General features: G+C 37.4%; 1 protein-coding gene across 8 annotated transcripts in view; it reads left to right on the top strand.

Annotated features, from left to right (window-relative positions):
* INTS13 (integrator complex subunit 13) overlaps positions 1 to 17,414 on the top strand; it is a 33,965-nt gene extending 16,551 nt beyond the window's left edge. For 4 of the 8 annotated variants that reach the window (XM_063639190.1, XM_055280307.2, XM_063639191.1 and 1 more), the window contains 9 exons: positions 4,653 to 4,742; positions 4,944 to 5,033; positions 6,203 to 6,381; positions 7,797 to 7,967; positions 8,244 to 8,398; positions 8,677 to 8,907; positions 11,354 to 11,493; positions 16,156 to 16,291; positions 17,064 to 17,414. In XM_063639190.1, the coding sequence (XP_063495260.1) occupies positions 4,653 to 4,742; positions 4,944 to 5,033; positions 6,203 to 6,381; positions 7,797 to 7,967; positions 8,244 to 8,398; positions 8,677 to 8,907; positions 11,354 to 11,493; positions 16,156 to 16,291; positions 17,064 to 17,103 (1,232 nt within the window). In that variant the 3' untranslated portion in view covers positions 17,104 to 17,414. Of the gene's footprint in view, positions 1 to 4,652; positions 4,743 to 4,925; positions 5,034 to 6,202; positions 6,382 to 7,796; positions 7,968 to 8,243; positions 8,399 to 8,676; positions 8,908 to 11,353; positions 11,494 to 16,155; positions 16,292 to 17,063 lie in introns of all 8 variants that reach the window. The other 4 variants (XM_055280306.2, XM_063639188.1, XM_055280308.2 and 1 more) reach the window with 2 other exon arrangements.
* The last annotated feature ends 6,829 nt before the right edge of the window (positions 17,415 to 24,243 follow it).

Genomic DNA, 24,243 nt, shown 5'->3' with positions numbered 1-24,243 from the left:
ATTATAATGAAAGTTATATGAATGTAGTCTCTTGGTCTCTCTCCCTCTTTCTCAAATTATCTTATTGTACTGTACTCATCCTTTTTGGGATGATGTGAGATGATAAAATACCTACATGATGAGATAAACTGAGATGAATGATACAGGTATTGTGACATAGCATTAGGCTACTATGGACCTTGAACACAAGCACTATGATACCTCAACAGTGGATCTGATAACCAAGGAGGCTACTAATGGACTTGTAGTGTTTATAGCATATATATGCTGGACAAAGGAATGATTCACGTCCCAGGCAGGACAGAGTGGTGTAGTGTGAGACTTCATCATGCTACTCAGAACAGCATGCAGTGTAAAACTTATGAATTGTTTATTTCTGGAATTTTGTATTTAATATTTTTGGGCTGCAGGCTGGGCGTGATGGCTCACACCTGTAATCCTAACACTTTGGGAGGCCAAGGTGGGCAGATCACTTGAGGTCAGGAGTTCGAGACAAGCTTGGCCAACATGGCAAAGGCCCATCTCTGCTAAAAATTAAAAAATTAGCTGGGTGTGGTGGCGCATACCTGTAGTCCCAGTTACTTGTGAGGCTTAAGCAGGAGAATCTCTTGAACCTGGGAGGCGGAGGTTGCAGTGAGCTGAGATCGTGCCACTGCACCCCAACCTGGGCAACAGGGTGAGACTCCATCTCAAAAAATACGTATGTATCTTGGGGCTGCAGTTGACCACAGGTACTGAAACCACGGAAAGTGACACAGCAAAGTCGGGGGACTACTATAACAGCTTTGAGAAGTTCTTCAGTACAAACCAGACTGACTAGTTCATCCCTGTGCCAACTTATCTGTCAGTATCACCTATTAATGGCCATGGAACTAGTGTCCTGTGGAATTTACTTCGGAAAAGACTGGGCTAATAGAACAAATACTGAGAAAGATTACCATGGCTTTCTCAAACTCATTACAGTTTCATTTGCAGGCAAACAACCTTGAGGAAGGGAAAAGAATAGGAGCAAACTCGAAAGAGTGACAGACTTTCAACTTGGTCTAGAAATTAAATTTTGAAATTTAAATTAATTTTTTTCCTCTAAAAATTATTTCAATCCATAGATCTCATCTCCCAAACTGATTTCTGCAGCTGTATTGGCTTGGTTTAGGGGAGAAGACTCTGGAGTTAGGAGATAAGTTTTAGCTAAAGCTTTGCCACCAACTGGCAAGTCCCATATGTTTCTAGATGTATGTTTGCATGCTTATGAATTAAAGATGCTGGATTAGATGAGCTGTAGTATTCCATTCAATTCTAAAATACAATGAAAATTTTAAGACATTGAAGGTCATTTTAAAAGCCTTTAAGCTTTGACATTTGGTTAAATTCTTTAGAATGTTTTCTAGTAAATTGACGCTGCCAGAGAAATGGTTGACTTTGATTATGTTGTATGCATCTTCTGAAGCATAATCATGAGCCATTCGTGACATTTGTTACATGTCTGAGGAATCTTGGAATTAACCTAATGAGCTGCTAACATGAAAGAAACTATTATGATGCAGGGATATATAAATGTTTATGAAAGGAATATAGAGAACTTGTTTTTGAAAATATATTACATGGAAATTGCTACGAACCTTTGATGTGATATCAATTTTTAAAATGTTATTTTAAAAACTTACAAAAATGGTCCAGGCGCAGTGGCTTACACCTGTAATCCCAGCACTTTGGGAGGCTAAGGCAGGTGGATCACGAGGTCATGAGATCATCCTGGCCAACATGGTGAAACCCCGTCTCTACTAGAAAATACAAAAAATTAGCTGGGCATGGTGGCACGTGCCTGTAGTCCCAGCTACTCGGGACGCTGAGGCAGGGGAATCGCTTGAACCCGGGAGGCAGAGGATGTAGTGAGCTGAGATCACACCACTGCACTCCAGCCTGGCGACAGAGCAAGACTTTATCTCAAAAAAAAAAAAAAAAAACTGTCTCAAAAAAAAAAAATGTCAAAAATATCTTTGGTAACACAAAATAGTTCTTTATAATGGTTGTTGACTTGGCCTGTAGTTATATGCATTACATGTGGACACTATGTGTCAAAAGTTATTTTAACAGTAGGAACAGAGCGCTGTGGGAGCATGGAGGAGGCTGCCTGTGGTTGTGCCAGTAAGAGTTAGGCAGGTTTTACTGAGGTGGTAACAGTGTAGCTAGGTCTTGGTGAGTAGGCTTATACTTTAGCCCAGATACCTTCCCTAAGTTCCAGATCTTTTTTTTTTTTTGAGACAGAATCTCGCTCTGTCGCCCAGGCTGGAGTACAGTGGCGTGATCTTGGCTCACTGCAAGCTCTGCCTCCTGGGTTCACGTCATTTTCCTGCCTCAGCCTCCCGAGTAGTTGGGACTACAGGTGTCCACCACCATGCCTGGCTAATATTTTGTATTTTTAGTAGAGACGGGGTTTCACCGCGTTAGCCAGGATGGTCTTGATCTCCTGATCTCGTGATCTGCCTGCCTCAGCCTCCTAAAGTGCTGGGATTACAGGTGTGAGTCACCGCGCCCAGCCCCTAAATTCCAGATCTTTATATTCTACTTCCTAATTGTATCTCTTAGATGTCTCTCAGTCACCTACACCTCAACATGCCCAAAACAACTTAGGAGCTTTGCCACCTGAACTAGTCTGTTTCCTTTTTCAGTGAATGGCCCTGTTGTCTATTCATTTATGTAAGGCAGAAACCCTCAGAATCGTTTTTGAGACACCTAATCCATCATCACATTTTCTTGATTTCGTCTACTAATTTTTCTCACGTACATCAAAATCTCCATCTTAGCTACCAATAACATTTCCCTAATCCAGCCTTTTATTTTCTTACCTACTATCTCACAGTAGCCTCCTAAATGGCCTGTCCCTATCTACTCTTTACCCTCTAGCTACAGTAACTTTCAGAATGCTAATCTTGACCGTGTTGTCATGACCTTAAACCCGCCCTGTGCCCGTGCATTTCTGTTGCCCTTAGGAAACAACAGAGCTGTTTAAATGTCTTACAAGGCCCTTCATTGTCTGGCCTCCTTCCCCTTTTTATTCTCATCTCAAAGCATACTAATCTCTGTTTCAGCCACACAGATCTAGTATTTTTCATGTTTCCTCCTGCCACAGTATCTTGGTATCCACTGTTCTTTTGCCTGAATAGTCTTTCCTCTATTTCTTCTTCTTTTTTTTTTTCTTTTTTTTTTTTTTTTTAATTTGAGACAGAGTCTCACTTTGTGGCTCAGACTGGAGTACAGTAGTGTGATCATAGCTCACTGCAGCATCGACCTCTTGGGCTACAAGCAGTCCTTCCATCTCAGCCTCCAGAGTAGCTGGGACTGCAGGTGCATACCACGAAGCCTGGCTAATTTTTGTATTTTTTCCATAGAGACGTGGTCTCACTATGTTGCCCAGGCTAGTTTCCTGACCCCCTAGCAATCCTCCCACTTAGGACTCACAAAGTACTGAGATTTTAGATGTGAGGCACTGCATCTGGTCCATTTCTTTAGTTAATTTCTACTCATACCCTTATAACTCAGACCAATCTTCACTTCTCAAGGAAACTTCTCCTGGTGTCTTGGAATAGAACAAATCTCCCTCTATAGGCACTCATAGCACTGTAGATTTTCCTTCAAAGCCTTATCAGCTTTATGGTTGCACATTTGTTCGTTATTATTAGATTAATATCTCCTTACATATTTACTTTCCAGATCCCTTGGTTTGTGTTTCTTCTAACTAAACTTATTAGAGTTCAGTATGGTTGTGCATTTTAGATTCCTTAAGCTTTTTCTGAGTACTTAACCATGTCATTTTATCATTTAATAGTGTGGGCAGGGAAGAGCAGTTGTAGATGCTTGAAATTTTTTAAATTTTTGCTGTTGACTTTCAGTGCAATGACCTAAATGATTGATTAATGATGAATGTGGAGGAAAATTACTATTTATTTTAATCATAGATAATATCTTTGGTATTTGTCCAGGGGACCTGATAAAAAAGATGTTGTCTCAGAGATATTTTCTCTTAGAGAGTTTAAACTCATTTGGAAATCTTGGTAAACAATTTGAAGTTTGTGATCTACTTGATAATGTTAGTGTTTCTCTGACATTTTTTTCATTGTTGTTTTTAAGTGAACTTTTAATTTTAGAGTAGTTTCAGATTTACAGAAAAATTGTGAAGACAGTACAGAGTTCCCGTTACTCCATACCCAGTTTGCTGTATTATTATTTTTTGCTTTTATTATTATTATTATTTTATTTATTTATTTTTTTGATACAGTCTCACTCTGTTGCCCAGGCTGGAGTGCAGTGTCGCAATCTCAGCTCACCGCAACCTCTGCCTCCCGGGTTCAAGCGATTCCGCCTCAGCCTCCCGAATAGCTGGGATTACAGGCACCTGCCACTGTGCCTGGCACATTTTTGTAGTTTTAGTAGGGACGGGGTTTCACCATCTTGGTCAGGCTGGTCTTGAACTCCTGACCTCGTGATCCACCTGCCTCAGCCTCCCAAAGTGCTGGGATTACAGGTGTGAGCCACTGTACCCGGCCACTTTTATTATTTTTTAAATTAAAACATAATTGTACATATTTATGGGACACAGTGTGATGTTTTGATACATGTATACAATGTGTAATGTCTCTGACATATTTTTAAAGGTGATTCGCACCTAGGTGGCGGCAGTCGAGAAGGCCCGTTTAAAGAAACAATAACATTAAAGTGGTGTACACCAAGGACAAATAACATTGGTAGGTATTTAAGAATAACTGAAAAAGACGAAATCAAAAGGTTCTTAAGGTATTATCTGGGGGTCAATTTATTCCGTTTTACATTTTTGTTTTTCATTGTTTCAGGACTCAATGAACTCAGTGAACAAGTTTTTTTTTTTTCTTCTAATTGTGGGAATATTTCTTTATATTCTTTCAAATCAGTGTTTTCTTCTATTTCAGAATTACACTATTGTACTGGAGCTTATCGGATTTCACCTGTAGATGTAAATAGTAGACCTTCCTCCTGCCTTACTAATTTTCTTCTAAATGGTAACTTTAATTATTTAATGATTTTGACTGAAATTATTTATATTATTTGAATTATTTATATTATTATTAAATTATTATTTGAGTGAAATTATTATTCAGAGTATGAACTCTGGAAAGCTATTTTCATCACTGTAGCTTTGCCATTTATTTGCCAAAGCTGTTTTAAACTTATGTAATTTGAAATATCCTTTAACAGTTTTTACTAACATTTAAAAGATCACTTTAGGTTTGGCTTTCAGGCTATTACATCTAAGCAAGTTTTATTTAATAAAATTGTGAGTATTTTTATTTAAAAAATTTGACCTTCAGAATCTAAATTGATTTGTTTTAGAAGCTATAATTAGAAAATAGATTTAAAAAATAAAATAGAAGCTAGAATAATATAGACCATTTATCTTGGCCCATTGTATTTTAAATCAAAGCAAAGGTGGACTTACTTATATTTGAACATGATACCTTTATCATAAATAAATATTATGTTTTTAATATTATACCATGTGATTCTTACCTATGACCTTATATCTGTGGTTTCATCGTGTGAATTTTTTTTACAAGTCTAAATTATTGGATTCCAAATTAAAAGCTTCTCTGGTAATTTTTATGATCATCTCAGGTTTTGGAACTAGTGATCTAAAGAGTCAGTCTGTCTTTATCATAAGGTTATGTCATTGTTAGTTAAGCATAATTTGATTATCAGACTAGGTGAAATTCAGATTAACATTTGGACACGTAGAATAGAAAGTAGTTATGATTACAGTGTGGATGAGGAACTGTTGTGTAAGTGAACTGAGACTGTGCCTTCTCCCCAAATGTTCTGTAGCATTAATAACCTGAGGATTATGGAGCAGTTGTCTCACTTTTCTTCTTGAGGTCCAGGAGAAAAATTCAATATGTACATGTAATTGAATGAACCATATAGCCAAACGTATTATGCCAGAGACCACTATAGTAGTTGTGGAAAACTGTATAACTATGTAACCTCGGAGTAACTGAGATAAAGTTAAGGCTAGAATTCAGATTTTTAGGCATGGAAGAGTAGATACTCTAAATTAGCAATGCTGGTTAAAATACGGGGATCAATAAATAAAAAATCTAGACGTAAATCTCAAGGAAATAAATGAGAGCCCATTTGAGTTTCATTACTGATAGTGTAATCTTGTTTTTGACAGGTCGTTCTGTTTTATTGGAACAGCCACGAAAATCAGGTTCTAAAGTCATTAGTCATATGCTTAGTAGCCATGGAGGAGAGATTTTTTTGCACGTCCTTAGCAGTTCTCGATCCATTCTAGAAGATCCACCTTCAATTAGTGAAGGATGTGGAGGAAGAGTTACAGACTACCGGATTACAGTAAGACTCTAATATCTATAAATGTTAAGTTTTCAATCTGTCATCATTCAGCAAGTAGTTATCGAGTGTCTTTAAATGCTAAGATCTGTGGAAAAAAAGAGATTGGAAGAAGTTGATTATTGTTTTAATTAGGTGAATTTCCTGCAATATTTGCTCAAAAATTCTATTTATCATTGTTTAATCTTATTTTATATTCAGTATATACTGAGACGTATCTGAATTGCAATGACATGCTGGAATTGTAGGAAATAATAAGTTGATTTGAACTAATATTTTAGGTGAAACTTAATTTCTAGTAATTTAAATGGCAAACAGAAACCTGGAATATTTGGATTGCTGCTACTTTGAAATAACATAAACTTTTGTATTATTGGGAGGAACATAAAAGGAAATTTATGTCCATTTTGGTAGAAATTCTGTTCTAATCTTGATTTTTCATTCTCCCTCCTCTCTTTCCTATTTGGTATTTCATAGCTATTTACTTCTTGAGGTGGTTGTAAAAACTAAGTGTGATTTATATATATGAATATGCTTTGTAAACCACAAAGTGTTATATACTGTAAGTAACTTTTTAATTAGGATTTTTTAAAAAAACATAATATTTAAATGAGAAGCCAAATCAATATTTATTGTAGAAAATTTACAGAATATAGATATCTTTAAAAAACACCCAGACCTGTAAATTACCTATAATTTCATCATTCACAGATAACTATTGTTAACATGTTTATGTTATGTCAAGGTAGTTTTTTTGTTTGTTTGTTTGTTTTGAGACAGTTTCACTCTTGTTACCCAGATTAGAGTGCAGTGGTGCAATCTTGGCTCACTGCAACCTCCGCCCCCTGGGTTCAAGCGATTCTCCTGCCTCAGCTTCCCGAGTAGCTAAGATTATAGGCGCCTGCCACCACACCTAGCTAATGTTTGTATTTCTAGTAAAGACGGGGTTTCACCATGTTGGCCAGGCTGGTCTCGAACTCCTGACCTCAAGTGATCCACCTGTCTTGGCCTCCTAAAGTGTTGGGATTACAGGTGTGAGCCACCGTGCCCAACCTCAAGGTAGTTTTTAAATAAGAAAATGGGTCTTCTAATGTGATTAACTGACTCTTTTATCTGTGTGTGATAGAAAAGTTAAATTACAGAAGGGAAAATAAAGTGTTTCTTGGTTTTTACAAAAGGTAGGGAAAACATACCATGAATGCATTTATGTTTGAGGCTTTCTTCATTTTCATCATATAAAGGCTGATAGGTTTCAAGTTCAGAAAGGATAAAAAAGTAGTGGAGTTGAGGGATACTGTTAGAAAAAATGTTTTGTTGCACATCACAGGACAAGACATCAGGGAAACAGACTAGTACATGTAATCCATACTGAAACATTAGACATAGTTTCTAATTTTATCTTATTTGGTTATCATTAGGATTTTGGTGAATTTATGAGGGAAAACAGATTAACTCCTTTTCTAGACCCCAGATATAAAATCGATGGAAGTCTTGAGGTCCCTTTGGAACGAGCAAAAGATCAGTTAGAAAAACACACCCGTTACTGGCCTATGATCATTTCACAAACCACCATTTTTAACATGCAAGCGGTAAGTGTTAAGTATCTTCAACTTTTCTTATAGATTATATATTCTTTGTAGAAATAAATTAGAAAATTTGTAATTTATACCATTTCTTAAGCAAAGAATGAAATATATGAGCTTGCTAAAGTTAAAGAATTAATAATTAAAAATTGAAGTGATAGTTATAGATTCCTTCACCATGATAATCTTTAAAATCCTTTCGAAAATCAAGTTCTGCTTAGATGTTTTGATATTTATTTTTCAAGACAGATTTTCTTTTTTCTTTAAAAAAATACCTAACAGGTAGTTCCATTAGCCAGTGTTATTGTGAAAGAATCTCTGACAGAAGAAGATGTGTTAAACTGTCAAAAAACAATATACAACTTAGTTGATATGGAAAGAAAAAATGATCCTCTACCTATTTCCACAGTTGGTACAAGAGGAAAGGGCCCTAAAAGGTAGATTTTTTTTCTTTCTTTCTTTATAGATCACATTTACTTGATACATATTGTTTCTCAAGATAACTTATTCCATGTGTAAATTCTATTTGAGGACATGTTTATATATTTGAGATGAAATAATACAAAGTCATAGAAATGGATACATTATAGCTTAGAATTTCACTATTAACTACCAAGTAAGAGGAAGTCCACATTTCATTATTTCTTTTTACTTTACCACTAGAAAGTGACACTTCAATATTATTTAAAGAGTATTTCCAAAATCTTTACTGCAGAGATGAACAATACCGTATCATGTGGAATGAATTAGAAACCCTTGTCAGAGCCCATATCAACAACTCAGAGAAACATCAAAGAGTCTTGGAATGTTTGATGGCATGCAGGAGCAAACCCCCAGAAGAGGAAGAACGAAAGAAACGAGGAAGAAAGAGGGAAGACAAAGAGGACAAGTCAGAGAAAGCAGTGAAAGATTATGAACAGGAAAAATCTTGGCAAGACTCAGAGAGGTGACTTCTTGGCATTGATATAGCACCACGGTGCCTTTTGTTATATCACATTCTGCATAGAACACTTTCATACATTCAAACCTGATTTAATAGTAGTTCGTTTAATACATGTTTATTCATTTTCATTACTGTAATTTTATCATTCTTAAAATCTAGAGGATCTTTCTTGGGTGCAAAAAAGTATGAACTTTTACTGTTGAGGCAAAGTTAGTGTTAGTTTTTCCTAATTAACTTCTGAAAATCATAATGCATGATGTTTGGTATCAGTATGTGCTTTATGTGTTGTGAACTTCACAGACATAATTTTATTCCTCTGTTCACTAAATATTTATTGAATGCTTATGATGTGCCAGGCATTTAGCACAAGATCCCTACCCTTGAAGAACATACAGTGTGATGGTAGAGACAGACAATTAAATTAGTGATTGCAGGCTGGGCGCGGTGGCTCACACCTGTAATCCCAGCACTTTGGGAGGCCGAGGCGGGTGGATCACTTGAGGTCAGGAGTTTGAGACCAGCCTGGCCAACATGGCAAAATCCTGTCTCTACTTAAAAAAATACAAAAATTAGCTGGGTGTGGGAGTGCATGCCTGTAATCTCAGCTACTCAGGTGGCTGAGGCACGAGAATCGCTTGAACCTGGGAGGCAGAGGTTGCTGTGAGCCGAGATTGCTCCACTGCACTCCAGCCTGGGCAATAGAGTAAGACTTGTCTCAAAAAAAAAAGTGATTGCAGCAAAGTGTGGAAGGTGCTATTATAAGAATAGGCATAGGATGGCCTTGGAAGCACAGAAGAAGAGCATACAGTCTATTCTGAAAATTTTCCTTAATAGTATACTCTTTTCCTTTAGTTTGTGATTTATATTATGATGTCAAAGTTAAATCTGAAAAAACATAAAAGTAATAAAGGCAGGCCGGACGCAGTGGCTCACGCCTGTAATCCTAGCACTTTGGGAGGCCGAGGTGGGCGGATCACGAGGTTAGGAGATCGAGACCATCCTGGCTAACATGGTGAAACCCCACCTCTACTAAAAATACAAAAAATTAGCCGGGTGTGGTGGCGGGCGCCTGTAGTCCCAGCTACTCGGGAGGCTGAGGCAGGAGAATGGCGTGAACCTGGGAGGCGGAGCTTGCAGTGAGCCGAGATTGCGCCACTGCACTCCAGCCTGGGCAAAAGTGAGACTCCGTCTCAAAAAAAAAAAGTAATAAAGGCTTATAAATAGAAATAGCGTATCAGCTGGCTATATCCTCTATCCCCTTGCCAGAAATCAGACCAACACCAGGTAACTTTTTTTAAAATTAATTAATTTTTATTTATTTTTTTGAGACAGAGTCTCGCTCTATCACCCAGGCTGGAATGCAGTGGCATGATCTCGACTCACTGCAGCCTCTGCCTCCTGGGTTCAAGTGATTCTCATGCCTTAGCCTCTCAGGTAGCTGGGATTATAGGTGTGTGCCACCATGTCTAGCCAATTTTTTTGTATTTGTAGTAGAGATGGAGTTTCACCATCTTGCCCAGGCTGGTCTCGATCTCCTGACCTCAGGCAATCTGCCCACCTTGGTCTCTCAAAGTGCTTGGGATTACAGGCATGAGCCACTGCAACTGACCAAAAACACATCTTTTTATGATGGAAATTTTCAAACATATGTAGCAATAGAACAGATAGTTACTCATCATCTACCTTCAATGATCAGCAATTCATGGCAGATCTCATTACATATGTATCTTCACTACCTTCACCACTACCCCCACAGGAATACTTTAAAGCTAATTCTGGAAATTCTATAATTTTATCCATTAATAATAGAATACGTTTATTCTCTTTGACTTTAGAAGCTCGTGTTTTCCTCAGGGCTACTGAGCTTCTGAAACAAAACTGGCTCACTGTGAGAGGGAAAAAGTACTATCATTCAGATCCCACTGAGCTTCAAGTACACTCTTGTATATTTTGCGAGTGTTTTTGTTCTCTGATGAAACTTTATAAAAGCTTAGAGTTAAGTTTCTGATTTGCAGAACATAAATACATCTGCACAATACATAGACTAGAGAATAAATGGGAATAAACTTATTAAACTTAACATGTAATTTGAAATTCAGTATTATTTTGTTCATGTCTTTAAAAATCAAAATTGTGCAATTTCTTCTGAAGATCACATCATTTCCTACCTTTTAAATTTTAATTTCTTAAGTATTCTTCTTTTTTTATATTTTACAGCTAACTCCTGAATTATTGCATTATTATTATGAAGGAAAAGGGAAACTTGTATTTAATTCATTAATTTCTGTTACCTGGTTTTAGATTGAAGTTTTTGATTAGTCCCTAGTTTTATTTTATGAGATTAGCCATCTTTTATAAAGGTTGATATGCAAAGTTAGTTTAATTATTAGACCATTTTTAGACTTCTAAAAATTTAAACTTTACATTTCATTATTTGTCCCTCTAAAAGATTAAAAGGAATCTTAGAGCGTGGAAAAGAAGAATTGGCTGAAGCTGAGATTATAAAAGATTCGCCTGATTCCCCAGAACCTCCAAACAAAAAACCCCTTGTTGAAATGGATGAAACTCCACAAGTGGAAAAATCAAAAGGTAAGGTACAGCTGTGGCAACTAGGTTTATAAAAAGTTTTCCAGGCCGGGTGCGGTGGCTCACCCCTGTAATCTCAGCATTTTGGGAGGCTGAGGCAGGCAGATCATCTGAGGTCAGGAGTTCTAGACCAGCCTGGCCAGCATGGTGAAACCCCACCTCTACTAAAAACACAAAAATTAGCCGGGCATGGTGGCACACACCTGTAATCCCAGCTACTTGGGAGGCTGAGGCAGGAGAATCACTTGCACCTGGGAGGCGGAGGTTGCAGTGAGCCAAGGTTGCTTGGGCAACAGAGCAAGACTCTGTCTCATAAAAAAAAAAAAAATTTCCAACGAAGCTCTGTTTTGTACAGTGTTATTTAATATTGTTGTGTATGTGAGGAAGAGTTCTTAGGTATTCGTGGATGTCGTTTAGGAGATTCTCTGTTACAGCTTGTATTAGTCCAGTCTCATGCTGCTAATAAAGACATACCTGATACTGGGTAATTTTTAAAGGAAAAAGGTTTAATTGACTCACAATTCCAGCATGGCTGGGAGGCCTCAGGAAACTTACAGTCATGGCAGAAGGAGAAGCAAACACGTCCTTCTTCACATGGTGGCAGCAAGGAGAAGGGCAGAGCAAAGGGAGAGGAAGCCCCTTATAAAACCATCAGATCTAGTGAGAACTCACTCACTATCGTGAGAACAAGATGGAAATTTGGGTGGGGACACAGCCAAACCATATCACAGCCTTAGAGAATGTAGGCAGTAAATATATTTGTCAGTGTTAAAAACAAGTAGTGTCATGCTTTCATTAATGAAGCCTTTGGAAAATAAGCATATAAAGTTTGTGTTTTAAGAAATTTTAAATATGTAAACTTGAATCTGTTTATGCTCCTGATACTATAGTAAGAGCTGGGATATTGAGTACAAACTCTTTGACCCTAAACTCTTACTAAACCTAGAAATAATGTAATATCACTCATTTATTGCTATATTAAAATGTGTTTGAGTTTCAGTGTAGTTATTATTATAAACAATATTTTCACTGTAAAGCCTCTTAATCTCTTATAGGCTAAAAAGTTTAGTTTCCTCTGGAAGGAATTCTAGGCATCAAGGATATGATTTGGGATTGGCAGCTCCTGAAATCATTCTAGGCCTTAGTTATCTTGAAGGCAAACTAGATTTAGTCTTTTTAGGATACATGTGTAATGGTATGCCATCATTAGACTACCTGATGTCCTGCCACTATGCCTCTCCTAAAGCAGTAGAACCAGCTTATGAATATTGGCAGCTCATCCTAGGGAGAAAGTAGGCTTGTTTGCTTTTTATATGCTTGTTATAGTATATATATATATATAGTGACACATGTTATATTCTTCAGTTCACTAGTTTCTTTGAAGCCAGAGATCATCCTTGGGGTGATGTTATTATATTTGCCTTTCAGGCATTTGCTAGAGGGCCCAGAAAATAATAGGATTTAAATAGATGTTTTTTGGTAAATTATTTCTCATATGACAAAATATACCACTGTTCATTAGGATGAGAAATTTAGGTCTACTCTAAACAGTGTTTCAGCATTGCTTGGCAAATAGAACTCTAAGGAGTATTACTGAGGTGGAGATTGCAGTGAGCCAAGATGCCACTGCACTTCAGCCTGGGCGACAGAGTAAGACTCCGTCTCAAAAAAAAAAAAGAGTATTATTTATACTGGCAAAAATTTCAAGCAACTAAAAGTCATATTAGTAAGACAATGACTGAATAACAGTGTGTCCATAGGGTGGTATGTATGTATGTATGTATTTATTTATTTATTTATTGAGACGGAGTCTGCTCTTGTTGCCGAGGGTGGAGTGCAATGGCACAATCTCAGCTCACTGCAGCCTCTGCCTCCTGGGCTCAAGTGATTCTCCTGCCTCAGCCTCCCGAGTAGCTGGGATTATAGGTGCCTGCCACCACGCCCGGCTAATTTTTATATTTTTAGTAGAGACAGGGTTTCACCATGTTGGTCAGGTTGGTCTCAAACTCCTGACCTCAGGTAATTTGCCTGCCTCAGCCTCCCAAAGTGCTGGGAGTACAGGCATGAGTCACCGTGCCCAGCCCCCACAGGGTGGTATTTATATAGCCCAAGAATAGTTATTGAATGAATGTGTAAATGAGTAAGTTTTTTTAAAGCAGGTTACATAAACATATGTACTGTGATCTCAATGTTAAGTTTTCATGCACATATGTACTAGCTTGTCACTTAGATGAAATATCAGCTATCATTAAATTAAATGGATCCCTGATGCTTTTCACCCTAGAAATATTATATGGAATAGCTCATATGAGAAGCAACTTGATTGCACATTACTGCCTTTCCTTGTAACTTTCTGTTTGAGGCTGATATTTGAAAAGTGTTTGTTTTTTCTTTCATTCTATTTTATGACCTAAATTGCATGTCTCTTCTGATCAGCAGCTGATCTGGGCCTTTTATTATACCTCAGTTTTATCTGCTTTGGAAAATGACTTCCCAGGCCTCCCCAAAGTGAATTTTGTGCCTGCTGTATACACTGTACTTAATGTTGGGCTATTCCAAATGTGCCATCTAGATTTGGCAAACGTCTATTCAGCTCTCTTTGTATGATGCAGTAACAAAAAAGAAAAAAAGATAACCATTTGTTGATATAGAATGGCACTGAAAAAAAGACTAAAATTTTTGGTTGTTAGAGCAGTGGCATTAGGATGATTTTATTTCCTCCTTTATGTGTTTTATTGTTTTCTAAATTTGTTCTCATGAACGTGTATTAGTTTTATAATAAGAAAAATAAGAATTTTTAAATATATATATGACAATATTAGCTCTTTTTGATGTACAGTTCTGTGAGTTTAGACAATGCATACCACCATCACAATCAGGGTACACAACAGTCTGTCACCCCAAAAGATTTCCTTGTATTGACCCTTTGTAGTCGTCCTTCACTCTCTTCCCCAATCCCTGGTAACTACTGGTATGTTTTCTCTCCCTATAATTGTGTTCCCTATAATTTTTCAGAATGTCTTATAAATGAAAGAAAATGTCATGCCACCTTTTGAGATTGGCTTTTTTCACATAGTATTATAATGACTAATTTTATAAGAAACTGCCAGCTTATTTTTCCAAAGTGGTGGCACCACTTTGCATTCCCACCACCAGTGTATGAGAGTTCTGGGTGTTCTGCATCCTTGTCCACTTGCTGTTATCAGGGTTACTGTTTGTTTTGTTTTTGTTTTTCATCCTATAAGGTATGTAGTGGTATTTCATTGGTGTTTTAATTTACATTTCTCTCATCATTAATGATGGTAAAACTCTTTTCCTTTGCTTATTTGTTATCTGTCTTCTTGGGTGAAAGGTCCATTAAAATATTTTGTACATTTTAAAATTGGGTTGTTTGTTTTCTTATTAGTGGATTTTGAGAGTTCTTTATTTATCTGGATACAAGTTCTGTGTTGGACAGGTGATTTGCAAGTATTTTCACCCAGTCTGTGGCTTGTTCTTCTCTTAAACAATGACTTTTGCACAACAGAAGCTTTTTATTTTGATGAAGTCAAATATATCCACTTTTGCTTTTATGATTATGCTTTACGTGTTACATGTTAGAAATCTAACCCAAGGTCACAAAGGCTGATTTTCTTTTAGGAGTTCTGTAATTTTAGATTTACATTTAGGCCATGATCAATTTTTGAGTTATTTTCTATAAGGTACAAAGTATGGGTCAATATTAATCCTTTTGCATACAGTGTCCTAATGTTCCAGCAGCATTTATTGAAAAGACTATCCTTTCTTCATTGAAGTATTGTACATTTATCAGAAATTAGTTGACTATGTATGTGGGAGTCTGCTTCTGGATTCTCTTTTATATTCTGTTGGTTTATGTGGCCATCCTTTCACCAATCCAGTACTGTCACAGTCACTTCAAATTAAGTCTTGTAGTGAGGAAGTAAGAATCTTCTAACTTTTTTCTTCGTTTTCGAAATTGTTTTGGCTATTGTAATTCTTTTGCCTTATCATATTGTGCAGGAAAGAGTTAACATAGCAGGCCTGAGACTATTATAATTAGAAAAGCCTGCTTGCAGGTTTGGCTGTTGGCTGGCATCTGGGAACTTGGCTTTTGAGATGTTGCCTAGATAATGAACTGAACACCTGCTTCCCTTCTGAAAGTCTGGAACTTTGGTCATTGTGGTTAGACAGAGAATACCTACCTGATCAGCCCCCAGTAAAAACCCTGGACTCTACTCCAACAGGCTTTCCTGGCAGAAATATTGCACACGTGTGACTGCGTGTTTGCCTATGGAGGTAGTATGCAGTCTGCATAAACCTCATTGGAGAGAGCGAGCATGGGAAGCCTGCAAATGGATTCTGCCAGTCTCCACCTCATGTGTTTCTTCTGCTTACTGATCTGGCTATGTCTCCTTACTGTATTGCTATAATCATTCTTAACCAGGAGTGTAACTTTACATTTAGTCATTTGAGTCCTTCCATCAATCACTGAACTAGTGGTTGCTCTTGGGGACCCTGAAACACATAAATTTTAGAGTAAGAGGAAAATGATTGCCTTAATTGTGTAAAATGAACTATAGAATTAAAGTTAAGTTTGTACATTTGTAAATTTGGAAGTAATAAATTATTCTTTTTTTTTTCTCTCCTTTTAAAATATAACACCAGGGCCAGTGTCCTTATTATCCTTGTGGAGTAATAGAATCAATACTGCCAATTCCAGAAAACATCAGGAATTTGCTGGACGTTTGAACTCTGTTAATAACAGAGCTGAACTATATCAACATCTTAAAGAGGAAAATGGGTTTGTGTTATTTATTGTCAAAATTGGTTTTGTCAATTGCCTGTGTAGTACCTTAACAAACATTGCTTATTTGTAATAATCAGCAATTTTTTATTATTAATATTATGAACTAATACATGTTCCCCATAAGGAGAAAAAATTAACCTCTTTGATTCTTGCTTGTAAAAGGCTTAATTATATTGATTGTAACCCTGCAAGTATTTACTCCTTAGAGCATTTCTTTTTAATGCTTAATAAACATTATAGAGGGAAAAATCATACCACTTAGGATATAATGCCAGTCTCTGTAAAATAACAGAGGAAAATGTTTTTGTATTAAGGAATACAATATTAAGAATATTGATTATAGTAAAATAAATCTCAGATCTGATTATTTTGATTTTTTTTTTAGAAGAAATCCTCTTAATTTGTTGGTGGAAATACATTTCTTTAGTGGAAAAGGAAGTAAATTCTTGACTAAATCGTAGAGATTTTTTTCTTAGTTTTGCTTGGAAAGGGAGAGTGTGGTATAGTCAAACAAACAAACAAAAAACAGTGGCCTTTGACATGTAACCTTGGGAAAGTCACTTAGTCTCTCAGGGCCTCAGTTTTCACTGTAAAATGAAGAAGTTGGCCTAGCTAGAGGAACCCTAACATTAGTCCTTTCCTAAAATGCTGATGTTCTGTTCTGTGAATATATTATTTTAATTTTCATGTGAAAGGTAGGTAATTAAGGAAACAAAATGTTAATGAATATTTATTTTATCAACTCGTTTTTTTCTTCCTATTTCAGGATGGAGACAACAGAAAATGGAAAAGCCAGCCGGCAGTGAAGAGTGACTTGAAGAACTAAATTTAGTATATTGCAAAAATATTTTGTGCGGGATTCGATATAAGTACTTTTACAGCAAGATTGTATAGTTATGTTGCCTGGACTGGTTTTTACATTTTTAAAATAATTCCGCTGTCGTTTTTGTACTAATTATAAAATTGGCACATAATTCAAAAATATACATTTCAGATGATTTGTTCTCCCAAATTATACAAGTTTATTTTATGATATAAAGTGTTCTCTCTGGAAATGTTTTTAAAAAAAATTCTTCTCTTTGCAAAATAAAACTATTAAAATATTTGAAATGCAAAACATTGGAGAATTACTTTAGAAAATACTTTAGTCGAGAATGGCGTGAACCCGGGAGGCGGAGCTTGCAGTGAGCCGAGATTGCGCCACTGCACTCCAGCCTGGGCGACAGAGCGAGACTCCGTCTAAATAAAAAAAAAAAGAAAAAGAAAATACTTTAGTCACTTAATGACTGAAAACAACCTATAGGAATTTTTAAAAATTTGATGAGAGTTTAAGATTTGCAATACTTAATATAAAATCTTGCCTATTAAGCTGCATCATATATTGTGCTTTTCTAAAAAAGAACATTGTTTTTATTTTAAGTTATTTTGCATATGGGTTCTTACCCATTTAAAAGTAGAGTTTTTAGGTAGGTTGTGTAATTTTATATTTACTAGTATTGGGTGGTTTTGCTCTTTATATTTTTCTGCAAAATATTTTCCATCCATTTGCTTTTCTTATTGAAAGAGAAGCATAAAGGAAATTACTTCACAGATTTAGAAGACAGAAAAGTTACTAGGTTGATTTTATCTCTGGATAGAATCTTAGTCTCATTTCTCAGAAATGTCATGGTTACATGTTATATGTTTCTTGGGCCTTTTTCCTGTGCTGCTTCATCTAGAAGTTTATAACGTTACAAAAGGTAGGTTATTTCAATGTTAAATCCTAATTGTAAGTTTGCCATTTTTTTTCATTGAGTGTTTTTAGAGAAAGGAAGCTCTTTATACAGACTCAGTATTTTCTTTTTTTTTTTTTTTTGAGACGGAGTCTCGCTCTGTGGCCCAGGCTGGAGTGCAGTGGCACGATCTTGGCTCACTGCAACCTCTGCCTCCCAGCCATTCTCCTGCCTCAGCCTCCCAAGTAGCTGGGACCACAGGCGCCCGCCACCGTGCCTGGCTAATTTTTTGTATTTTTAGTAGAGATGGGGTTTCACCGTGTTAGCCAGGATAGTCTCGATCTCCTGACCTCATGATCTGCCTGCCTCGGCCTCCCAAAGTGCTGGGATTACAGGCGTGAGCCGCTGCACCCGGCCCTCAGTATTTTCTATTGAAAAAAAAAAACAACTGGTCTTTACACGGGGGTTCAGCAGCCTTCCAGGTCAGCCTGGTGAAATTGACATTGCTGTCCTTTATCAACTCCTGTCTCATTCTCAGCCCTCTTCCCTAAGATAGAGCTACTTTTACTCCATTCCACTGTGTTTAGATATACATTGACACAAACCATACACAGGCGGGGCCAGGCCTAATTAGCATCTTAGACTTTTGGGGTTTAAGGAACCGTAACCCAATAGCTAATTGATAGATCATACTTACTTTTGAGTGGGCTCTGACCTTTTATTTATTTATTTTTAAATTATACTTTAAGTTCTGGGATACACCTACAGAACGTGCAGGTTTGTTACGTAGCTATACGTGTGCCATGGTGGTTTGCTGCACCCATCAACTGGTCATCTACATTAGGTATTTCTCCTTATCTTATCACTCCCCTTGTCCCCCCACCACCCCCCCGACAGGCCCCAGTGTGTGATGTTCCCCTCCCTGTGCCCATATGTTCTCATTGTTCAACTCCTACTTATGAGTGAGAACACGCAGTATTTGATTTTCTGTTCCTGTGTTAGTTCACTGAGAATGATGGTTTCCAGCTTCATCCATGTCCCTGCAAAGGACATGAACTCATCCTTTTTTATGGCTGCATAGTATTCCGTGGTGTATATGTGCCACATTTTCTTTATCCAGTCTAACATTGATGAGCATTTGGGTTGGTTCCAAGTCTTTGCTATTGTGAACAGTGCTGCAATGAATATACGTGTGCATATGTCTTTATAGTAGAATGATTTGTAATCCTTTGGGTATATACCCAGTAATGGGATTGCTGAGTCAAATGGTATTTCTGGTTCTAGATCCTTGAGGAATTGCCACACTGTCTTCCACAATGGTTAAACTAATTTACACTCCCACTAACAGTGTAAAAGTGTTCCTATTTCTTCACATTCTCTCCAGCATCTGTTGTTTCCTGACTTTTTAATGATTGCCATTCTAACTGGCGTGAAATGTGATCTCATTGTGGTTTTGATTTGCATTTCTCTAATGACCAGTGATGATGAGCTTTTTTTCATATGTTTGTTGGCCACATAAATGTCTTCTTTTGTGAAGTGTCTATTCATATTCTTTGCCCACTTTTTGATGGGGTTGTTTTTTTCTTGTAAATTTGTTTTAAGTTCCTTGTAAATTCTGTGTATTAGCCCTTTGTTCGATGGATAGATTGCAAAAACTTTCTCCCATTCTGTAGGTTGCCTGTTCACTCTGATGATAGTTTCTTTTGCTGTGCAGAAGCTCTTTAATTAGATCCCATTTGTCAATTTTGACATTTGTTTCCGTTGCTTTTGATGTTTTAGTCATGAAGTCTTTGCCCATGCCTGTGTCCTGAATAGTATTGCCTTGATTTTCCTCTTGGGTTTTTATGGTTTTAGTTCTTACATTTAAATCTTTAATCCATCTTGAGTTCATTTTTGTATAAGGTGTAAGGAAGGGGTCCAGTTTCAGTTTTCTGCATATGGCTTGCCAGTTTTCGCAACATCATTTATTTTTTTTTTTTTTTGAGGCGGAGTCTCGCTCTGCCGCCCAGGCTGGAGTGCAGCGGCGCGATCTCGGCTCACTGCAAGCTCCGCCTCCCGGGTTCACGCCATTCTCCTGCCTCAGCCTCTCCGAGTAGCTGGGACTACAGGCGCCCGCCACCACGCCCGGCTGATTTTTTTTATATTTTTAGTAGAGACAGGGTTTCACCGTGGTCTCGATCTCCTGACTTCATGATCCGCCCGCCTCGGCCTCCCAAAGTGCTGGGATTACAAGCGTGAGCCACCACGCCCGGCCAACATCATTTATTAAATAGGGAATCCTTTCCTCGTTGTTTGTTTGTGTCAGGTTTGTCAATGATCAGATGGTTGTAGATGTGTGGTGTTATTTTGGAGGCCTCTGTTCTGTTTCGTTGGTCTATATATCTGTTTTGGTACCAGTACCATGCTGTTTTGGTTACTGTAGCCTTGTAATATAGTTTGAAGTCACATAGCGTGATGCCTCCAGCTTTGTTCTTTTTACTTAGGATTGTCTTGGCTATACAGGCTCTTTGTTGGTTCCATATGAAATTTAAAGTAGTTTTTTTTCTAATTCTGTGAAGAAAATCAATGGTAGCTTGATGGGAATAGCATTGAATCTATAAATTACTTTGGGCTGGGCAGTATGGCCATTTTCATGATATTGATTTTTCCTATCCATGAGCATGTAATGTTTTTCCATTTGTTTGTGCCCTCTCTTATTTCCTTGAGCAGTAGTTTGTAGTTCTTGAAGAGGTCCTCATGTCCCTTGTAAGTTGTATTCCTAGGTAATTTATTCTCTTTGTAGCAATTGTGAATGGGAGTTTGCTCATGATTTGGCTTTCTGTTTGTCTGTTATTGGTGTATAGGAATGTTTGTGATTTTCGCACATTTATTTTGTATCCTGAGAGTTTGCTGAAGATGCCTATCAGCTTAAGGAGTTTTTGGGCTGAGACGATGGGGTTTTTTAAATATACAATCATGTCATCTGCAAACAGAGAGAATTTGACTTTCTCTCTTCCTATTTGAATATGCTTTATTTCTTTCTCTTGCCTGATAGCCCTGCCAGAACTTCTAATACTTGGTTGAATAGGAGTGGTGAGAGAGGGCATCCTTGTCTTGTGCCGGATTTCAAAGGGAATGCTTCCAGCTTTTGCCCATTCAGTATGACATGGGCTGTGGGTTTGTCATAAATAGCTCTTATTACTTTGAGATAGGTTCCATCAATACCTACTTTATTGAGTGTTTTTAGCATGAAGGGGTGCTGAATTTTATCAAAGGCCTTCTCTGCGTCTATTGAAATAATCATGTGGTTTTTGTCATTTGTTCTGTTTATGTGATGGATTACATTTATTGATATGCGTATGTTGAACCAGTCTTGCATCCCAGGGATGAAGCCGACTTGATTATGGTGAATAAGCTTTTTAATGTGCTGCTGGATTCGGTTTGCCAGTGTTTTATTGAGGATTTTCACATGGATGCTCATCAGGGATATTGGCCTGAAATTTTCTTTTTTTGTTGTGTCTCTGCTATGATGCTGGCCTCATAAAATGAGTTAGGGAGGAATCCCTCTTTTTCTGTTGTTTGGAATAGTTTCAGAAGGAATGGTACCAGCTCCTCTCTGTACCTCTGGTAGGATTCAGCTGTGAATCCATCTGGTCCTGGGCTTTTTTTGGTTGGTAGGCTATTCATTACTGCCTTAATTTCAGGACTTATTATTGGTCTATTCAGGGATTCGACTTCTTCCTGGTTTAGTCTTGGGAGGGTGTATGTGTCTAGGAATTTTTCCAGTTTTTCTAGATTTTCTAGTTTATTTGGATAGAGGTGTTTATAGTATTCTCTGATGGTAGTTTGTATTTCTGTAGGATCAGTGGTTCTTCTTTATCATTTTTTTCTTGTGTCTATTGGATTCTTCTCTCTTTTCTTCTTTATTAGTCTGGCTAGCAGTCTATTTTGTTAATCTTTTCAAAAAACCATCTCCTGGATTCATTGATTTTTTTGAAGGGTTTTTTGTGTCTCTATCTCCTTCAGTTCTGCTCTGATCTTAGTTATTTCTTGTCTTCTGCTAGCTTTTGAATTTGTTTGCTCTTGCTTCTGTAGTTCTTTTAATTGTGATATTAGGGTGTCAATTTTAGATCTTTCCCGCTTTCTCTTGTGAGCATTTAGTGCTTTAAATTTCCTTCCAAACACTGCTTTAGCTGTGTCCCAGAGATTCTGGTACATTGTGTCTTCGTTCTTACTGGTTTCAAAGAACTTATTTATTTCTGCCTTAATTTTGTTATGTACCCAGTAGTCATTCAGGAGCAAGTTGTTCAGTTTCCATGTGGCTGTGTGGTTTTGAGTGAGTTTCTTAATCCTGAGTTCTAATTTGCTTGCACTGTGGTCTGAGAGACTGTTTGTTATGATTTCCATTCTTTTGCATTTGCTGAGGAGTGTTTTACTTCCAATTATGTGGTCAATTTTAGAATAAGTGTGATGTCGTGCTGAGAATGATGTTGATTTGAGGTAGAGAGTCCTGTAGATGTCCATTAGGTCCACTTGGTCCAGAGCTGAGTTCAAGTCCTGAATTTCCTTGTTAATTTTCTGTCTTGTTGATCTGTCTAATATTGACAGTGGGATGTTAAAGTCTCCGACTATTATTGTGTGGGAGTCTAAGTCTCTTTGTAGGCCTCTAAGAACTTGCTTTATAAATCTGAATGCTCCTGTATTAGGTGCATATATATTTAGGATAGTTAGCTCTTGTTGCATTGATCCCTTTACCACCATTATGTAGTGCCCTTCTTTTTCTTTTTCGATCTTTGTTGGTTTGAAGTCTATTTTATCGGACACTAGGATTGCAACCCCTGCTCTTTTTTGCTTTCCATTTGCTTGGTAAATCTTCCTCCATCCCTTTATTTTGAGCCTGTGTGTGTCTTTGCATGTGAGATGGGTCTCCTGAATACAGCACACTGATGGGTCCTGACTCTTTATCCAATTTGCCAGTCTGTGCCTTTTAATTGGGACAGTTAGCCCATTTATTTTTAAGGTTAATATTGTTATGTGTGAATTTGATCTTGTCATTATGATGCTATCTGGTTATTTTGCCCATTAGTTGATGCAGTTTCTTCATAGTGTTGATGGTCTTTACAATTTGGTTTGTTTTTACAGTGGCTGGTAATGGTTGTTCCTTTCCATATTTAGTGCTTCCTTCAGGATCTCTTGTAAGGCAGGTGTGGTGGTGACAGAATCCCTCAGCTTTTGCTTGTCTGTAAAGGATTTTATTTCTCCCTCACTTATGAAGCTTAGTTTGGCTGGATATGAAATTCTGGCTTGAAAATTCTTTTCTTTAAGAATGTTGAATATTGGCCCCCACTCTCTTCTAGCTTGTAGGGTTTCTGCAGAGAGATCAGCTGTTAGTCTGATGGGCTTCCCTTTATGAGTAACCCAACCTTTCTCTCTGGCTGCCCTTAACATTTTTTCCTTCATTTCAACCTTGGTGAATCTGATGATTATGTGTCTTGCGGTTGCTCTTCTCAACGAGTATCTTTGTGGTGTTCTTTGTATTTCCTGAATTTGAATGTTGGCCTGTCTTGCTAGGTTGGGGAAGTTCTCCGGAGTAATATCCTGAAGTGTGTTTTCCAACTTGGTTCCATTCTCCCCATCACTTTCAGGTACACCAATCAAACATAGGTTTGGTCTTTTCACATGGTCTCATATTTCTTGGAGGCTTTGATTGTTCCTTTTCATTCTTTTTTCTCTAATCTTGTCTTCACACTTTATTTCATTAAGTTGATCTTCAGTCTCTGATATCCTTTCTTCTGCTTGATCGTTTCGGCTATTGATACTCGTGTTTGCTTCATAAAGTTCTCTTGCTGTATTTTTCAGCTCCATCAAGTCATTCATGTTCTTCTCTAAACTGGTTATTCTAGTTGGCAATTCCTCTAACCTTTTGTCAGGGTTCTTAGCTTTCTTGCATTGGGTTAGAAATGCTCCTTTAGCTTGGAGGAGTTTGTTATTACCCACCTTCTGAAGCCTACTTCTGTCAATTCGTCAAACTCATTCTCCATCCAGTTTTGTTCCCTTGCTGGCGAGGAGTTGTGCCTTTGGAGGAGAAGAGGCATCCTGGTTTTTGGAATTTTCATCCTTTTTGTGCTGGTTTTTCCTCATCTTCGTGGATTTATCTTGTGGTCTTTGCTGTTGGTGACCTTCAGATGGAATTTTGGTGTGGTCGTCCTTTTCGTTGATGTTGGTGCTATTGCTTTCTGTTTGTTAGTTTTCCTT

Source organism: Symphalangus syndactylus, chromosome 5, assembly GCF_028878055.3.
Source record: "Symphalangus syndactylus isolate Jambi chromosome 5, NHGRI_mSymSyn1-v2.1_pri, whole genome shotgun sequence".
In the NCBI taxonomy this organism is placed as follows: domain Eukaryota; kingdom Metazoa; phylum Chordata; class Mammalia; order Primates; family Hylobatidae; genus Symphalangus; species Symphalangus syndactylus.
This window is presented reverse-complemented; position numbering and strand designations above follow the sequence as displayed.